General features: G+C 24.1%; 6 protein-coding genes across 6 annotated transcripts; 4 read left to right on the forward strand and 2 right to left on the reverse strand.

Moving 5' to 3' along the window:
- Nucleotides 1-256: 256 nt before the first annotated feature.
- On the forward strand, nt 257-1791 carry midA (DUF185 family protein; the record flags this gene model as incomplete). The annotated part of the gene is made up of 2 exons (XM_635064.1): nt 257-494; nt 575-1791. The coding sequence occupies 2 exons, from the start codon at nt 257-259 to the stop codon at nt 1789-1791; spliced, it is 1455 nt and encodes a 484-aa protein (XP_640156.1).
- Nucleotides 1792-1954: 163 nt separating this feature from the next.
- Nucleotides 1955-3041, reverse strand: psmF1 (proteasome inhibitor PI31 subunit; the record flags this gene model as incomplete). The annotated part of the gene is made up of 2 exons (XM_635065.1): nt 1955-2609; nt 2716-3041. The coding sequence occupies 2 exons, from the start codon at nt 3039-3041 to the stop codon at nt 1955-1957; spliced, it is 981 nt and encodes a 326-aa protein (XP_640157.1).
- An 880-nt stretch (nt 3042-3921) lies between these two features.
- DDB_G0282619 (hypothetical protein) lies at nt 3922-4629 on the forward strand (the record flags this gene model as incomplete). The annotated part of the gene is made up of 1 exon (XM_635066.1): nt 3922-4629. One exon carries the CDS (start codon nt 3922-3924, stop codon nt 4627-4629), a length of 708 nt encoding a protein of 235 aa, XP_640158.1.
- A 1284-nt stretch (nt 4630-5913) lies between these two features.
- DDB_G0282621 (hypothetical protein) lies at nt 5914-6234 on the forward strand (the record flags this gene model as incomplete). The annotated part of the gene is made up of 1 exon (XM_635067.1): nt 5914-6234. The coding sequence occupies one exon, from the start codon at nt 5914-5916 to the stop codon at nt 6232-6234; it is 321 nt and encodes a 106-aa protein (XP_640159.1).
- Nucleotides 6235-6898: 664 nt separating this feature from the next.
- wdr3 (WD40 repeat-containing protein) lies at nt 6899-9727 on the forward strand (the record flags this gene model as incomplete). Its single annotated transcript, XM_635068.1, has 1 exon — nt 6899-9727. One exon carries the CDS (start codon nt 6899-6901, stop codon nt 9725-9727), a length of 2829 nt encoding a protein of 942 aa, XP_640160.1.
- Nucleotides 9728-9802: 75 nt separating this feature from the next.
- On the reverse strand, nt 9803-15118 carry pikG (phosphatidylinositol 3-kinase; the record flags this gene model as incomplete). Its single annotated transcript, XM_635069.1, has 3 exons — nt 9803-14323; nt 14477-14836; nt 14984-15118. The coding sequence occupies 3 exons, from the start codon at nt 15116-15118 to the stop codon at nt 9803-9805; spliced, it is 5016 nt and encodes a 1671-aa protein (XP_640161.1).
- Between the last annotated feature and the right edge of the window lie 199 nt (nt 15119-15317).

Here is a 15317-nt window from a genome sequence, read left to right on the forward strand (position 1 = left end):
CAATATTTTGAATAGGAAAATGAAGAACATATTTATTATAAATCAGATAAAATTATAATTTAAATATTCATTAATTTTTATTTTTAAAGAGTATATTTATGGGAAAAAATAAAAAAAAAAAAATAATTAAAATAAAAAAAAAAAAACAAAATATTTTTTTTTTTTTTTCAAGAGCAATAAAAATGATGTTTTTTTCATAAATTTGTGAAAACAAACGCAAAAAAAAAAGCGTAAAATTTCATTTTAATTAATAAATATGTTTAGATCAATTACTCAAAGAGTAATTAGAAATAATTGTTATAAGCAATCTACTAAAAGTATTACATCATCAACATCATTTATCAATAACTCATTATCATATACAACCACCTCAAATGAAAATGATATAAAAGATAAAAATGAAGAACATGATCATAGAGCAAAAGGAAAAGGAAGAGAACTTTTATTATCATTTGATAAAAGTGGTTTAGCACAATTTCCAAAACAAGTTTTCAGTAAGTATTGGGTTATTATTATAATAAATAAATATATATATTTATTAATATAAATTATTTATTTATTTATTTATTATTAGAAAATAGAAAATATCCAATTACAGATTTTGAAAAATATTTACAAGATATTACAAAAGTTCGAGGACCAATGTCAATTGATACATTTATTAAAGAAGTTTTAACAAATCCAAAATATGGTTATTATATGAATAAAGATGTTTTTGGTAAAGGTGGTGATTTTATAACAGCACCAGAGGTATCACAATTATTTGGTGAAATGATTGGTATTTGGTGTGTTGCAACCTGGGAAGCAATGGGAAAACCAAAGAAATTACAAATAGTTGAAATGGGTCCAGGTAGAGGCACACTAATGAAAGATATATTACGTAGTACAAAAGTATTCAAAGAATTTTATGATTCAATCTCAGTTCACTTGGTTGAAGCATCACCAGCTAATAAAAAAACACAAAAGCAGAATTTACTATATTTCAAAGACAAAGCAATCAATTTTGATCATAAAACCATCGGTGAGACTCCAAATGGTATAAAAGTGACATGGGTTGGAAAATTGGAGGAAGTTCCAACCGACATTCCAACATTATTTTTAGCACAAGAATTTTTCGATGCCTTACCAATTCACGTATTTAGATTCTCAAGAGAGAAGAACGACTGGTGTGAGGTGCTAGTTGATGAAGACATCACTGAGCATGGCGAGTATTATCTTAGATTCGTTCAATCAAAGGGTCCAACTTTGATGACAACTGCCGTCAAACATTTATTACCAGAGTTTGGTTTGGATGGATACCAAGTTGAGTTGGGTTTAGCAGGTTTAGCAATCTCTCAACAAATAGCTAATCGTATAGACAAGAGTGGTGGTGCAGCTTTAATCATTGATTATGGCTATGATAAAATCGTTAAATCTTCATTACAAGCTATTAGAGACCACGAGTTTGTTGACATTTTAGATAAACCTGGTACTGCTGATCTTTCAGTTTGGGTAGATTTCCAAACTATTCGTAAAACTGTTAAATTGTTAAAAAATAAATCAACTGCAATTGGTCCAGTAGATCAAGGTATCTTTTTAAAGGAAATGGGTATTGAACATCGTTTAGCTCAAATCGGTAGAAAATTAGATTCAAATGAAAAGTTTGAAGAATTGGTTATGGGTTATAAAAAATTAGTTGATCCAAAAGAAATGGGTACAAATTATAAAGTAATTACAATTTGTGATAAAAATATAACTCCAATTGGTTTTTCAACTTCAAAAACTTATGATGATGAAGATTTAATGATTTAAAAAAAAAAAAAAAAAAAAAAAAAAAAAATAATAAATCTATTTTTATTTAAAACTATTAATTAGTTTAGTTAAGATTTTTATTTACAATTTAATAATAATATTATTATTATTATTATTTTAATTTCTAAGAAATAGAGAAGGTGAAAAAAAAAAAAAAAAGGTTTTACATATAATGGTCATTATCAAAACCTGGTGGAGTAAAATCATCTCTATCTGGCATTCCTCTACCCCTACCACTTGGTGGAATTCCACCAGTTGGTGGACCAAATGGATCGAATCTAGCACCTGGAGGAACAGCACCTCTTGGTAAACGTTGTTCATAACCAGGTAAACCTGTACCATATGGATTATTTCCTCCACCATATGGATTATGAATATTGCCAAAACCTGGATGATCACGACCTACTTGACCACCTTGTCCTGGAAACACTCCAGGTCCTCTTGTTTGGCCTGGATAAAATGGTGGATTATGACCAAATACAGGGAATCCAGGTGGATAAAGATCAGGATCTTGATCACCACCACCATTAAACCCTCCTCTATATCTATTACTACCCCTTTGTGGATCACCAACTCTAAGAGGATCATCATCTTCAAAATCACGTTGATTATTTGGTGGTCTTCTTTCTTGTTGTTGTTGTTGTTGTTGTTGTTGTTGTTGCTGTGGTTGTTGTTCTTGCATATTAGTTGGTATTCTAACTAAACCAGGAACTAATGGATTTATTATACTATATTCAAAAATTGAAATAAATTCTTTTAAATTTAATAATAAATTTTCAACATCCTTATATTCTGTATTTTTAACTAATTTATCAGTACTATTATTTTTATTATTATTTTATGAATGTTAAAAATAAAATATTAGTATTAATACTCAGTATTCATTCATGAATTATTATTATTATTATTATTTTATAAACTTACTCAACATCTAGTGTATGGATTTTATCATTTTTATCTTTTATCATTGCATTTACTAATAAGAGATTACCCATTCTTAAACATTTGAAATGAAAAGTTTTACCAGGTGCCAAATGATTAATTAAATCTAATGTATATGAATCTGCATTGGAATTCCAATTCGTTGGTACAACTTTATCATTTGTTTCTTCTCCTCCTTCTAATTTGAATTCGTGTTTATTTAAAATTAATGCTATTACTAATACTGCAACATCATATTTATCCCTAATCCCAATTGAATTATCATTACCAATTAATGATTTTAAACGTTCTTTTATGAAATTTTCCATTATTTATTTGTTTATTATTATTATTATTTAATTTATTTATTATGTGCGACTTCACAAAAACAAACATGTTTTAATTAAAAAAAAAAAAAATTAAAAAAAATTAAAAAAAATTAAAATAAAATAAAATAAAAAAAAAAATAAAAAAATTAAAATAAAATAATTGAATTAAATTTAATTTAAATAGCCAAATTAGGGAAAAAAAAAGATATTTATAATAAATGGCCTTCTCCCTTTATAAAATTAGAATCTTTTCCTTTCCATTTTAATAAAAAAAAAAAAATAATAAAAAAAATAAAAAAAAATTACAACTAGGTTAACAAAATAAAAGTTAACTCGAACCACAATGCTCAAAAATATCATCTTGGAACTGGTGTTTTCTTCCAATTTTAAAACTGATTTTTAAAACTTCATTTTTCAATTCTAATGATTTAATTGAATTTGATGAAATTCTATTTAAAACATGGTAATTAATTTTTATTATTAATTTTAATTAATAAAAAAAAAAAAAAAAAAAATTTAAAATATCAGCTTTAAAACTTGTTTTTCAAGACCACACAATAATATAACATTATTTATCAAATTTGTAACATCTACCACTTCTAATTTTTTTTTTGCTTAACATAATGAAGATTGTAAAAAACCAAAATTTTTTTTTTTTTTTTTTTTCCCACATATGAATTTGTTGTTCATTGTGGAAAAAATTTTACCTTTTTCGAAATTAAATCCAACCACCTTAACAATTTACACCCAATTACATTTTGAGAGTATATTTTTTTTTTTTTTTTTTTTTTTTTTTTTTTTTTTTTAAAAAAAAAAACAATTTTACAAGTTTTTTTTTTTTTTTTTTATCAAATTAATAATTATTAAAAAAAAAAAAAAAATGAATGTAATTTGTATGGGATCAAGTGGGTTTGTTGGAAAAGAAGTTTTAAAACAATTAATTAAAAATGAAAATATAAATAAAATAACATGTATTGTTAGAAAACCATTAACAGATATTGAAGATAATGTAAAAACTAATTTTATAATTCATAATGATTTTTTAAATTATTCAGAAGAATTTTTAAAAGAATTAGTTCAATCTCATCAAGCATGTATTTGGACAATTGGTGGTAGAAGAAGTCAATTTCCAACAAAAGAAGAATACGAAAAAGTTTCAATTGACTATACAATTACATTTGCAAATGGTATTGTAAATGCACTAAAATCAAAAACTCAACCACCAACTCCATTCACATTCATTTATTGTAGTGGTATGGGTGCAAATGAAAAAGCAAATGAATCAATTATAAATAGAATTGAAATTGAAACTAGGGTTGTTAAAGGTAAAGTTGAAAGATCATTAACAGAAATTCAAAATTCAAATTCAAATATTTTTAATCTTTTAATATTCAGACCAGGTGGTATTACTGAAAATCAAAATAATTTTATTCAATGGTTATTATCATCTTTCACTGTTGATTTATCACATTTATCAAATGTAATAATTAATAAATTAATTAATTCAAATCAAAATACAACATCAACAACAACAACAACCACAACAACAACAATATTTTTTAATAAAGATATTTATAATTATAAATAATTAATTAAATCTGGAAAAAATAAAATTTTTTTTTGTTTTATAATGGGGTACCTCTTCTAAAAATTTTCTTTATTTTTTGAATTTTCAATTATTTATTTTTTAAAATTTAATATTGATTTTTCATATTTTAATATTAATGATTCAATTTTGAATTTGATGAAAATGCTATTTAAGACATTGAAATTGTTTTTTATTATACATTTTAAATATTACTAAAATAAATTAGAATTTAAATTTTATTTTTATTTTTATTTTTATAATAATAAAAATATATTACCAAATCTTAATAGAAATTAATAAATAAATTTTATTTTAAATATAAAAAAACAATTCTAATTTAATTTAAATATAAATGAGTGTGCTATAGAATGTATCTAAAAATTAGGTTTAACACACACAAAAACGATAAAAATCTTTAACATTGTCGTAAGAACTCATTGATTGTAATGCTGTTACAATTTAAATACATGGTAACAATTTAAATACATAGTATCTTCAACTTCTTTATTTTGCGTTGAAATTCGGGTGGAATATCTTTAGATTGTTCATTTTTAAAGGGTGTTGGAAATGGTTGTAAGGAATCTTTTAATTCTTCGTTTTCTCTTTTAATAACAATAGTTTAAATTTCTTTGTCTGGTGATTTATTAAAATTTGATTCTTTTTCTTTTTCTTTTTCATTTTCTTCAATACCATCAGTTACATTTTTGAACATTTTATTTGCAGCCTTTTTTTGTTTTTAATGGGTTTAACTAAACCTAAATCAAAAAATATAAACTTTTCTTCATTGATATATTTATATTTGCCAACATGTCTTAATGATAAACTGAATGTAAATAACCTGATTCTGAAAATTGTTTACAAGCTTCCATTAATCTTTAAAACCATCTTTGTTGTAATCATCAGAGGTTTATAAAATGGCATCAATAAACAAGGCTCACCATTAATTAAAACCTAGGTTTTGATTCCCCAAATATCAGACCAAGGTTTACTTTCTTCATTAATAACCGATATATCTTTGTTTTTGACGAAAAACTTGATTACAAATGCTTTGGCTTGTCTGTTAATTGCTCACCATGCTTTACCATCAATACCTGAACCTAAATCTTAAATTAAATAAATCTTTTTATTATTTTTCTCGTCTTCAATATCTTCAATTACATATGATATTGATACTGTATTATAATTATTATTATCTTTATTTTCATAATCAGTAAAACCAATTTTATATATTTTTCTGCTCAATCATATGGTCAACTCTTTGATTACATGCTCTTTCTCAAACATATGCACAGTGTATCCAATATTTTTGGTATAAGCTGCTACTTTGAAACTAGAATCGCATGGTTGGATGGTAACAAATTCGTTGAAACTGAAAAACTTGAAGAATTGTCAAGTATGCCCATATCAAAATTAAATTCACTATTCCTTAATCAAACTCAAGTTCCATTAAGACTCAAACTGGATGATACAAATAAATCAGTTTCATGTCATCAATTCTGTAAAACCAATAATATTAGTAGATTCTTATTTGTATCACCAAAAATAACTTACACTGATCGTACCTCAAATATCAATTTTTTTTATTTTATTTTTTCAAAAATTTAAAAGAATTTTGCCAAATTAAGTAATTAATTTTTTATTTTTCAGTTAAAATTAAAAAAGATAAGGAAAAATAAAAAAAATAAAAAATAAAATAATTTAAGAAGATAAACGAAAAAAAAAATAAATAAATAAATAAATAAAATAAATAAATAAATATATAGATTTAAAAAAAAAAAAAAAAAAATTTTCAAAAGTGCCGAGGCAGCGTAGGTGTTAAGGTATTCATTTTATTATAGACTATTTAAGGTATTACTGAAAATCAAAATAAATTAATTCAATGGTTTCTATCATCTTTCAGTATTGATTTATCACCATGTAATAATTGAACAATTAATTAATTCACAAAAAGTAAATCAAAAACAACAACAACAATGATATTTTTAATAAAAATATTTATAATTATAATTAATTAAATCTGGAAAAATAAAAAAAAAAAAAAAAAAAAATATTTATAACTTGAGGTCCCAAAAAATAAAAAAAAAATTAAAAATGAAATAAAATTAAAAATAAAAATAAAAGAAAATTGAAAAAAAAAAAAAAAAAAAAAACGAGTCACTTTTTTTTTTGTCGGTTTTTTCATTTTTCCTTTTTTTTTTTTTTTTTTTTTTTTTTTTTTTTTTTTATTAATTATTATTGCAACATATATATTTTTTCAAAAAAAATAAATATGGTAAAAGCATATTTAAAGTTTGTTCAAGATAAAGTTTTTGGGTTAATATCAACTAGTAATTCTATATTGGATGGTAGTGGTAAATTAGCAATTACAGGATGTGGTGAACGTATAAGTATTTGGGATTTACGTAAACAAGTGTTAAATCAATCATTATATGAAGAAGATATAAAAGCAGAAGTTACAAATGTATGTTTAAGTAAGGATGGTGCATTATTAGCATCTGGCTATTCAGATGGGTCAATTAGAATTTGGTCAATGTCAGATTACCAATTACAAGCAGTTTTCAATGGACATAGAGGATCGGTTACAACAATGACATTCAATCGTTTAGGTAATATTTTAGTATCTGGAAGTAAAGATACAGAAGTGATAGTATGGGATATTATAACGGAATCAGGTCTATTCCGTTTACGTGGTCATCGTGATCAAATTACCTCTGTTAAATTATTAGAACGTTCAAATCATTTAATTACAAGTTCAAAAGATGGATTTATAAAGATTTGGGATACCGAAACTCAACATTGTATTCAAACAATTGTTGGACATCGTAATCCAATTTGGGGTATCGATGTGAACCCCGATGAAACTCGTTTATGTTCATGTACAAGTGATAATCAAATTCGTTTTTGGCGTATACCATCAAATGAAAGACAAAGAGAGGATGGAAGTGGTATTGAACCAAAATTCATTGTAAATACACCAATCAATAGTGCAGTTATAATTCCAGATGAAATTAATGAAGATGGTAGTAAAAAAGAAAATAGTAACAATAGTAATAATAATGATATAGATGATTTAGAAATTATTTCAGAAGAAGAATTTGCAAAATATTATGGTTCAATAACTGTTAAAGCAGAATCTGTATCTGGTGTACGTTTTGATCCAACAAATAAAATTTTAGCAGTCCAATCAACTGGTAAATTTGTTGATCTTTTTAAAATTACACATTATGATACAATGAAACTTGAAGAGATTTCAATAGTTGAAGAGATGAGACATCGTCAAACTATTAAAACCTCATCAAAGGTTAGATTCTTTTCATTTGGTAATGATATTAAACATTGGAATAAATTTGTAATAACTTTAGCAGGTAATTCATTGGAAGCTTATGAAATTAAAGAAAAGGAACAAGGTGGTGGAGCATTTGAAGTTTCATCAACATTGGATCAAGCAGGTCATCGTTCTGATATTCGTTCATTATCTTTATCATCAAATGATCAAATGTTGGTTTCAACAAGTTCAGAATCAGTTAAAGTTTGGAATATGAAATCATTATCATGCATTCGTTCAATTGCATGTGATTATGGTTTGTGTACTGTATTTGCACCAGGTAATTTACATGTTATCGTTGGTACTAAAACTGGAACAATTGAAGTGTTTGAATTGGCATCGGCAGCACGTGTTGCCTCGATTAAAGCTCATGAAGGTTCAGTTTGGTCATTGGTTTTGACACCTGATCTTCGTGGTGTAACAAGTGGTGGTGCAGATAAGTTGGTTAAATTTTGGGATTTTGAATTAATTGCAAGTCAAGAGAATTCAAAACATAAGGTTCTCAATCTTTCACTCACAAAAACACTTAAAGTAGAATCCGATGTTTTAGCCTTGAAATATAGTGCCGATAATAAATTTTTAGCAGTTTCATTATTAGATAATACCGTTAAGATTTTCTACACCGATACAGTTAAATTCCATCTTTCATTATATGGTCATAAGTTACCAGTGATGTGTTTGGATATCAGTGACGATAGTACATTGATTATTACAGGTTCAGCCGATAAAAACATTAAAATCTGGGGTTTAGATTATGGTGATTGTCATAAATCATTCTTTGCTCATGACGATTCAATCATGCAAGTTTCATTCATACCATCAACTCATCATTTCATATCAGCAAGTAAAGATAAACGTATAAAGTATTGGGATGCCGATAAATTTGAACATATTCAAACCATTGAAGCTCATCATGGTGAAGTTTGGTCACTTGCAATGGGATCGGTTGGTGATTTCTTTATAAGTGGTAGTCATGATCGTTCAATTAGAATTTTCAATCAAACTGAAACTCCAATTTTCGTTGAATCAGATCGTCAAAGAGAAATGGAACAAACTTGGGAAGCCACATTAGAGGATGACACTCGTATGCGTACAAAAGAAATGTTGGAAGAGAATGCAGCAGCTGGTAAACAAACTCTCGAAACCATTATGGCTGGTGAAGATATTTTAGATGCAATTGAACTTTGCGTTCAAGAGAAATTCAAAATTGATGAATATGAAAAACTATTGAAAACCACTAAAAATCAAGATGAAATCCCACTCTATCAACCAAACATTATCATGTTGGGTCTCTCTCCATCTGAATACCTTTGGAATAGAATCAACAGAATTAGACCAAGTGATTTAGAAGAAGCCCTTAGAGTATTACCCTTCTCTGTAATGAGAACACTTTTCGAATATTTCAATCTATGGGTCGATCAATCTGGAAAGAGTGTTGAATTCATTTTCAAATGTTCTTTCTTTTTAATTCAAACTCATCAAAATCAATTATCAGTTTCAACAGAATTCATACCAATTTTACAACATTTAAATACATCAATTAAAAATCGTTTACAAAAAGAAAGATTCACATTAGGTTTTAATAGATCTGCATTATCATTTGTTAAACGTGAAATTGAAATTAATCAACAATATAAATTTTTTGATTCTGATTTATATTTAAATAAAAATAATAAAAATAATAAAGATAAAGATAGTAATAATAATAAGAAAGATAATAAGAAAGATAATAAGAAAGATAATGAAAAATCATTAAAAAGAAATAGAAAATAAAATAAAAATTAAAATTTATAATATATGTACATGTGATTAATTAATTCTTTTTTTTTTTTTTTTTTTTTTTATTATTTAATTTGGATTTGCTAAAATATGAACAGCAAAATTTAAATCAGTTGATCTTGAAACTAAAGATTCTTGAATCATATTTGAGAATTTAATTGCAGCTTGTTCATTTGTTAGATCTAAAGCTAAAGCATCACGAAGATAATAGATATCAGATTTTTTACTTAATTCTGGTAAACCACCACCAACCATCATTAGGAAAAGGTTGAGGATGACATTTGCATGTTTTCTAATTGTATTGTAAGCTCTTGAACATAGGTCTTCGAAATTTTTGAAATTGTTTTCACCACCAATTACATTTGCAAATGCATTGGTGAATACAAAGGGAGCCCTCTCTCTTTTTATTCCATTCCAAGTTTGAACATTTCCCAAGAATCTACCATGATCAATATGAAATAGATGGCCAGATTTTGTGATCATAATATTGTCATTATGTCTATCACCAATACCCAATATATAAGAATAAACACAACAACCAGCACAAGATCTAATGAAATTTTCAACGGCATTACTATACTCCAATTCTGATGGGTTCTCTTGTTTTAACCATTGAGAGATCACAGTCTCTGAGAATGCAGCAGTGATACCACCTTGTTGTTTTTGAATCTCTGCAATTGTAATTGAGTCACCAACAACCTCAATCATACCCTCCATTGGACCCGTTGCAATACATCTATAAGTAATAGTTTGTAAATCTATACCATCATCCAACCACATCTTATCCATAATATTAATCATTTGAATAACTAATTGATCTTGTCTTAAATCATCACCAGCTTTAAAAATCACAAAACTATTATCACCCATCGGATCATAATTTTCAATTGATAAAAATAATGGTAAAGTTTTTGATTCTTTAACTTTACAACCATTAACATCAATTCTTTTACCTCTAAATTCTGGATTAATTGGTGTTTTAAAATCTTCTTGATAATTTAATAAATCATTATTACCATTACCACCATTACTACCACCACCACCTAAAACTTGAATTAAATAATCTTTTCTTTTATTATTTGGTACATTTTTTACACCAAGTGCAACTTGTTTAATTTTACTATACATTTGATATTGTTTATAAATTTCTAATAATTTTTCATCACTACAACCTCTTAAAAAAATTTCTAAAATTAATTGATACCTTTCTAACCATTGTGGATATTGAATTACTGAATTATTATTATTATTATTAAATTCTGAATTATTTGTAATATAATTATCATTATCATTATCATTATTATAATTATTATTATTATTATTATTATTATTATTATTATTATTATTATTATTATCACCATTATTATCAATATTATTATTATTATCATTAATTTCATTTGGATTAATACCATTTTTTAAAGTTAAAATTTCAGCTTTAATTTGCCAAAAGAAAATATGAGCCATATTTTGTTTATTTAATAAAACACGACGAATTAGGAATTTTGAAAGTATTGAATAATGATGTGGTTCATGTTTAATTGCTTGAATTAATTGTGGAAGATACATAGTGATATCATCATCATTCATTTTACAAAGATTTTGAATTGCAAAATTTCTAACTTGTCTATCTAGGAATGATTGACTTAATAATTCTAAACTATCAATTGGATTTTCAAATTGTGGACAATTCATTAATAACCAATAAAACTCTTGAACTGATTCACTATCATTCCAAGGCACAGATAAAATTAATTTTGAAATTGAATTATTCATTTGATTTTTACAATAATTTCTATTCTTCCAAATTAATTCTTTTTCTTCTTTTTTTAAATCTGTTAATACATCCTTTTTCAAAATTGAATTTATAATTAACTGATTTTGATTTGAATCTGGTGTTGACATTGTTGACATGAAATACTTTTCTTCAAGTATTTGTAATTGATGATTATCTAATGGTTCTGGTGAGAAGTAAATTGATTGTAATGATAAATCAATTTCAAATGATAGCATTAACGTTTCAAAATCATCTTCATTACTTTCATTATAATTTGTAAAATTATTATTATTATTTTGATTTTGATTTTTATTTTTATTAAAATAATTTCTATGTAAATAAGTTGGATTAAAAATTTTATCATTTGACCATAATTTTAAATTCATAAAACCAGTATTTAATTTATTTTTATAATTCCAAATATGATAATTTATCCAACCAATGATTGTATCATTAATTAAAACTTTTAAAGAAATGATTGCATTTGATGGAATTTGATTGAATGATGGACCTTCCAAGGTACATAACCAACTTGGATTGCTTGATAATGGTAATTTCGGAGTTTGCATTTCATTTGAAATTTTATAAAATTCACCTTGATAAATTTGTGCTAAAACATAGATTTTAGAAGAACTTGTATTCTTTATACCATAAAGTTTACCAATTCTTGAAATATCGAAATTTTTTAAACTACCAATTCTAATTTTAAAATTTTTACCACACCCATATGATAGATTCGATGGGAATATATTCTCATTCAATTGTTGGTCAAAGAAAATATTCTTTTCAAGTTGTTGATTAAATTGAAAATCATATGAATCCAATTGAAATTTATTTATTTCAATCATATTAAATTGATTAATTAAAATCAATAATAAATCAATTTTCTTTTGTCTTCTAGATTTTGAATTTATATAACCAATTGAAGATAATTGAGATTGTTGATTTGTTAAATAAATTTCAAGACCACGAATTTTAATTAAAAATTTATTCGATTGAATTTCGTGATGCTCAGATTCGATTATTTTTTGAAACTTTTTAAATATCAATTCTTTTAATTCACCAATTGTACTTTGAATACTACAAACAAATGTTTTAATTATATTCTTTGTAATATATAATCTAATTGTACAATTTGATTCTGTCAATGACCAATTTGAACTTAAATTTAAATTATTTATTGATTTTTGTTTTAATATCATAAAATTTGGTAATGATATCATTGATGTTGATGGTGATGATGACATTGGTGATGATGACAATGATGACATTGGTGATGTTGATGGACTAAACATTAATAATCTTTTATTTAATGATGATGATGATGGTGAACATGATTTCCAACTATTACCAATAAACTGTTCAAATTCTTCATTATTATTATTACTACTATTATTATTATTCATTGCAATATTAATTGCATTTGATTTTAAAATTGATTTAAATAAATTATTTGATGATGATGATTTACTATTTGTTATACTATTATTATTATTATTATTATTATTATTGTTATTATCTTGTAAATTATTTAAACTATTACAACTTTGTGATAGTGGACGAGAATTACCAATTATTAAAGAAAGTTGAGAAGTTGATGATTTTAAAGAAGGTAATGATGACATTGAAGAATTTGGTGAAGTTGGTGGTGATGAAAAAGGTGATATATTATTACCAAGTATGTTTGGTGGTGTTGTTATTGTTGGTGTTGTTGTTGTTGTTGATGATGATGATTGTAATAAAGTTGTTTCATTATCTAATTGAATTTGATGAGATTTAACTTGATCTAAAAATTTAATCATTTTATTTCTAAAACTAATTGATTCTTCAGTTGATCTATTATTCTCTAATAATAAATCGTTTCCTAAAATCGTTGACATTTGAGTATTAAATTCATCTTCAACAAATTTTGAAACTATATATAAATCAATTGACTGATTTTTATTTATATTTGAAAAGTATGGTATATATTTTAAAGGTTGTTGATTTTGTGATACCGCTTGAAAATAATAATTTGATGAAGTTTTTAAAATTAATTGTTCCATTGAGTAGATTCTTAACCTTTTTAAAATCACTGCATCAATTGAATCAATATGTTGATAAATTTTATTTGATAAACTTTGAATAGTATCAAATTCTAAACTATAACTTAACTGGTACGTTATCGTTGGTGTAATAATATTTATCGGATACCTAATTGAATTTTCAAATGCAAAAATTGGTAAATTATTATTCGAATTTGATAAACTCTCTTTAATTTTCATTTTCCTCTCTTTTTGTTTAATTTGTATTGATTCAATCTTTTTATTAAATTCTTCTTCTGCTGTTAACAATACTGTTGTTGTTGTTGCTGTTGTTTCTATTTGTTGTTGTTGTTGTTGTTGTTGTTGTTGTTGTTGTTGTTGTTGTTGTTGTTGTTGTTGTTGTTGTTGTAATTCATTAGTTTCTTTCTTTTTATGTAAATTATTACTATCGAATGAACTTTGTTTAATTAATAATTTTGATAAATTTTCAAAACTTAAACTACTATCTGATGAACCATTACTACTAATGATTGAACTACCACCATTGCTACTACCACCATTACTACTAATGAATGAAGTTGTTGATGAATTTGGTGATTTTAAAGTTTTAATATTATTTTCTAAAGAGATTACTAAATTATTCATAATTTCATTATCCAATATTGTAATGTACATACTATTTGGTCCACTATTCGTTAAATTTACACTTTTATTAATTTTATCTAACTCTTCTAATAATAATTCATATTCAATTTTATTATTTTTAATTCTTTCTTTTTCTTGTAATATTTTCTATTAAAAAAAAAAAATTATTAAAATTATTATTAATAATAATAATAATAATAATAATAATAATAATAATAATAATAATAATAATAATAATAATAATAATAATAATAATAATAATAATTATAAAAATAAAATTGAATTTTTATTAATACATACATTATGATTTTCAATTTTTGATTCAGTTGAAGTTATTAATTGATTTAAATGATTGGTTTTACTTGAATTAATAATTGATGAATCATTAAGTTTAGTTTCTAAATGGTGACAATTAATTTCAAATTCTTTTAATTGTCTAAATGATTGTGAATTGTTTAATGGTGAACTTGAATTATAAGACTTTTCAAATTCTTTACTTTTTATTAACCCATTTTCAAATTTATCTTTTTCTTTTTGAATTTGATTTCTTAATAATTCAATCTCTTTTTCATTTGAATTATTTGTTACTTCAATTTTATTATTTAAATCAATGATTTGAATTGATAATTTTCTATTTTGTTCTTCAATATTTTCAAATTCCTGAAAAAATTAAAAAAAAATAAAATAAAAAAAATAAAAAATAAAAAAAAAAAATAAAAAAAATAAAAAAATAAAAAAATAATTAATAATTTTAAAAATTATTATTTAAAAAAATGAAAATAATAATTTTTAAAAAATTATATTTACTTGTTTTCTTTTAATTTTGTCAATTTTTACGGCATTATAGAGTTTTAAAATTTTAGTTTCAGTTTCTTGGTTTTTGGATTTAAGTTGATTAATAATTTCTTCATTATTGGTATAATTATTATTGTTATCGTTCATTCTTATTACTTTTATTATTTTTTTATTTTTATTTTTTTTATTTTTTTTTTTATTTTTGTTTTATATTTGCATTATTTTGCTTTGGTATTTTTGTAAAAGATTTTATTTTGTAAAAAAAAAAAAAAAAAAAAATATAAAATAAAATTTTTTTTTTTTTTTGATCACCTGCAGGTAGATATTTTATAAAAAAAAAAAAAAA

This window comes from Dictyostelium discoideum (genome assembly GCF_000004695.1).
Source record: "Dictyostelium discoideum AX4 chromosome 3 chromosome, whole genome shotgun sequence".
NCBI classification, from domain to species: domain Eukaryota; phylum Evosea; class Eumycetozoa; order Dictyosteliales; family Dictyosteliaceae; genus Dictyostelium; species Dictyostelium discoideum.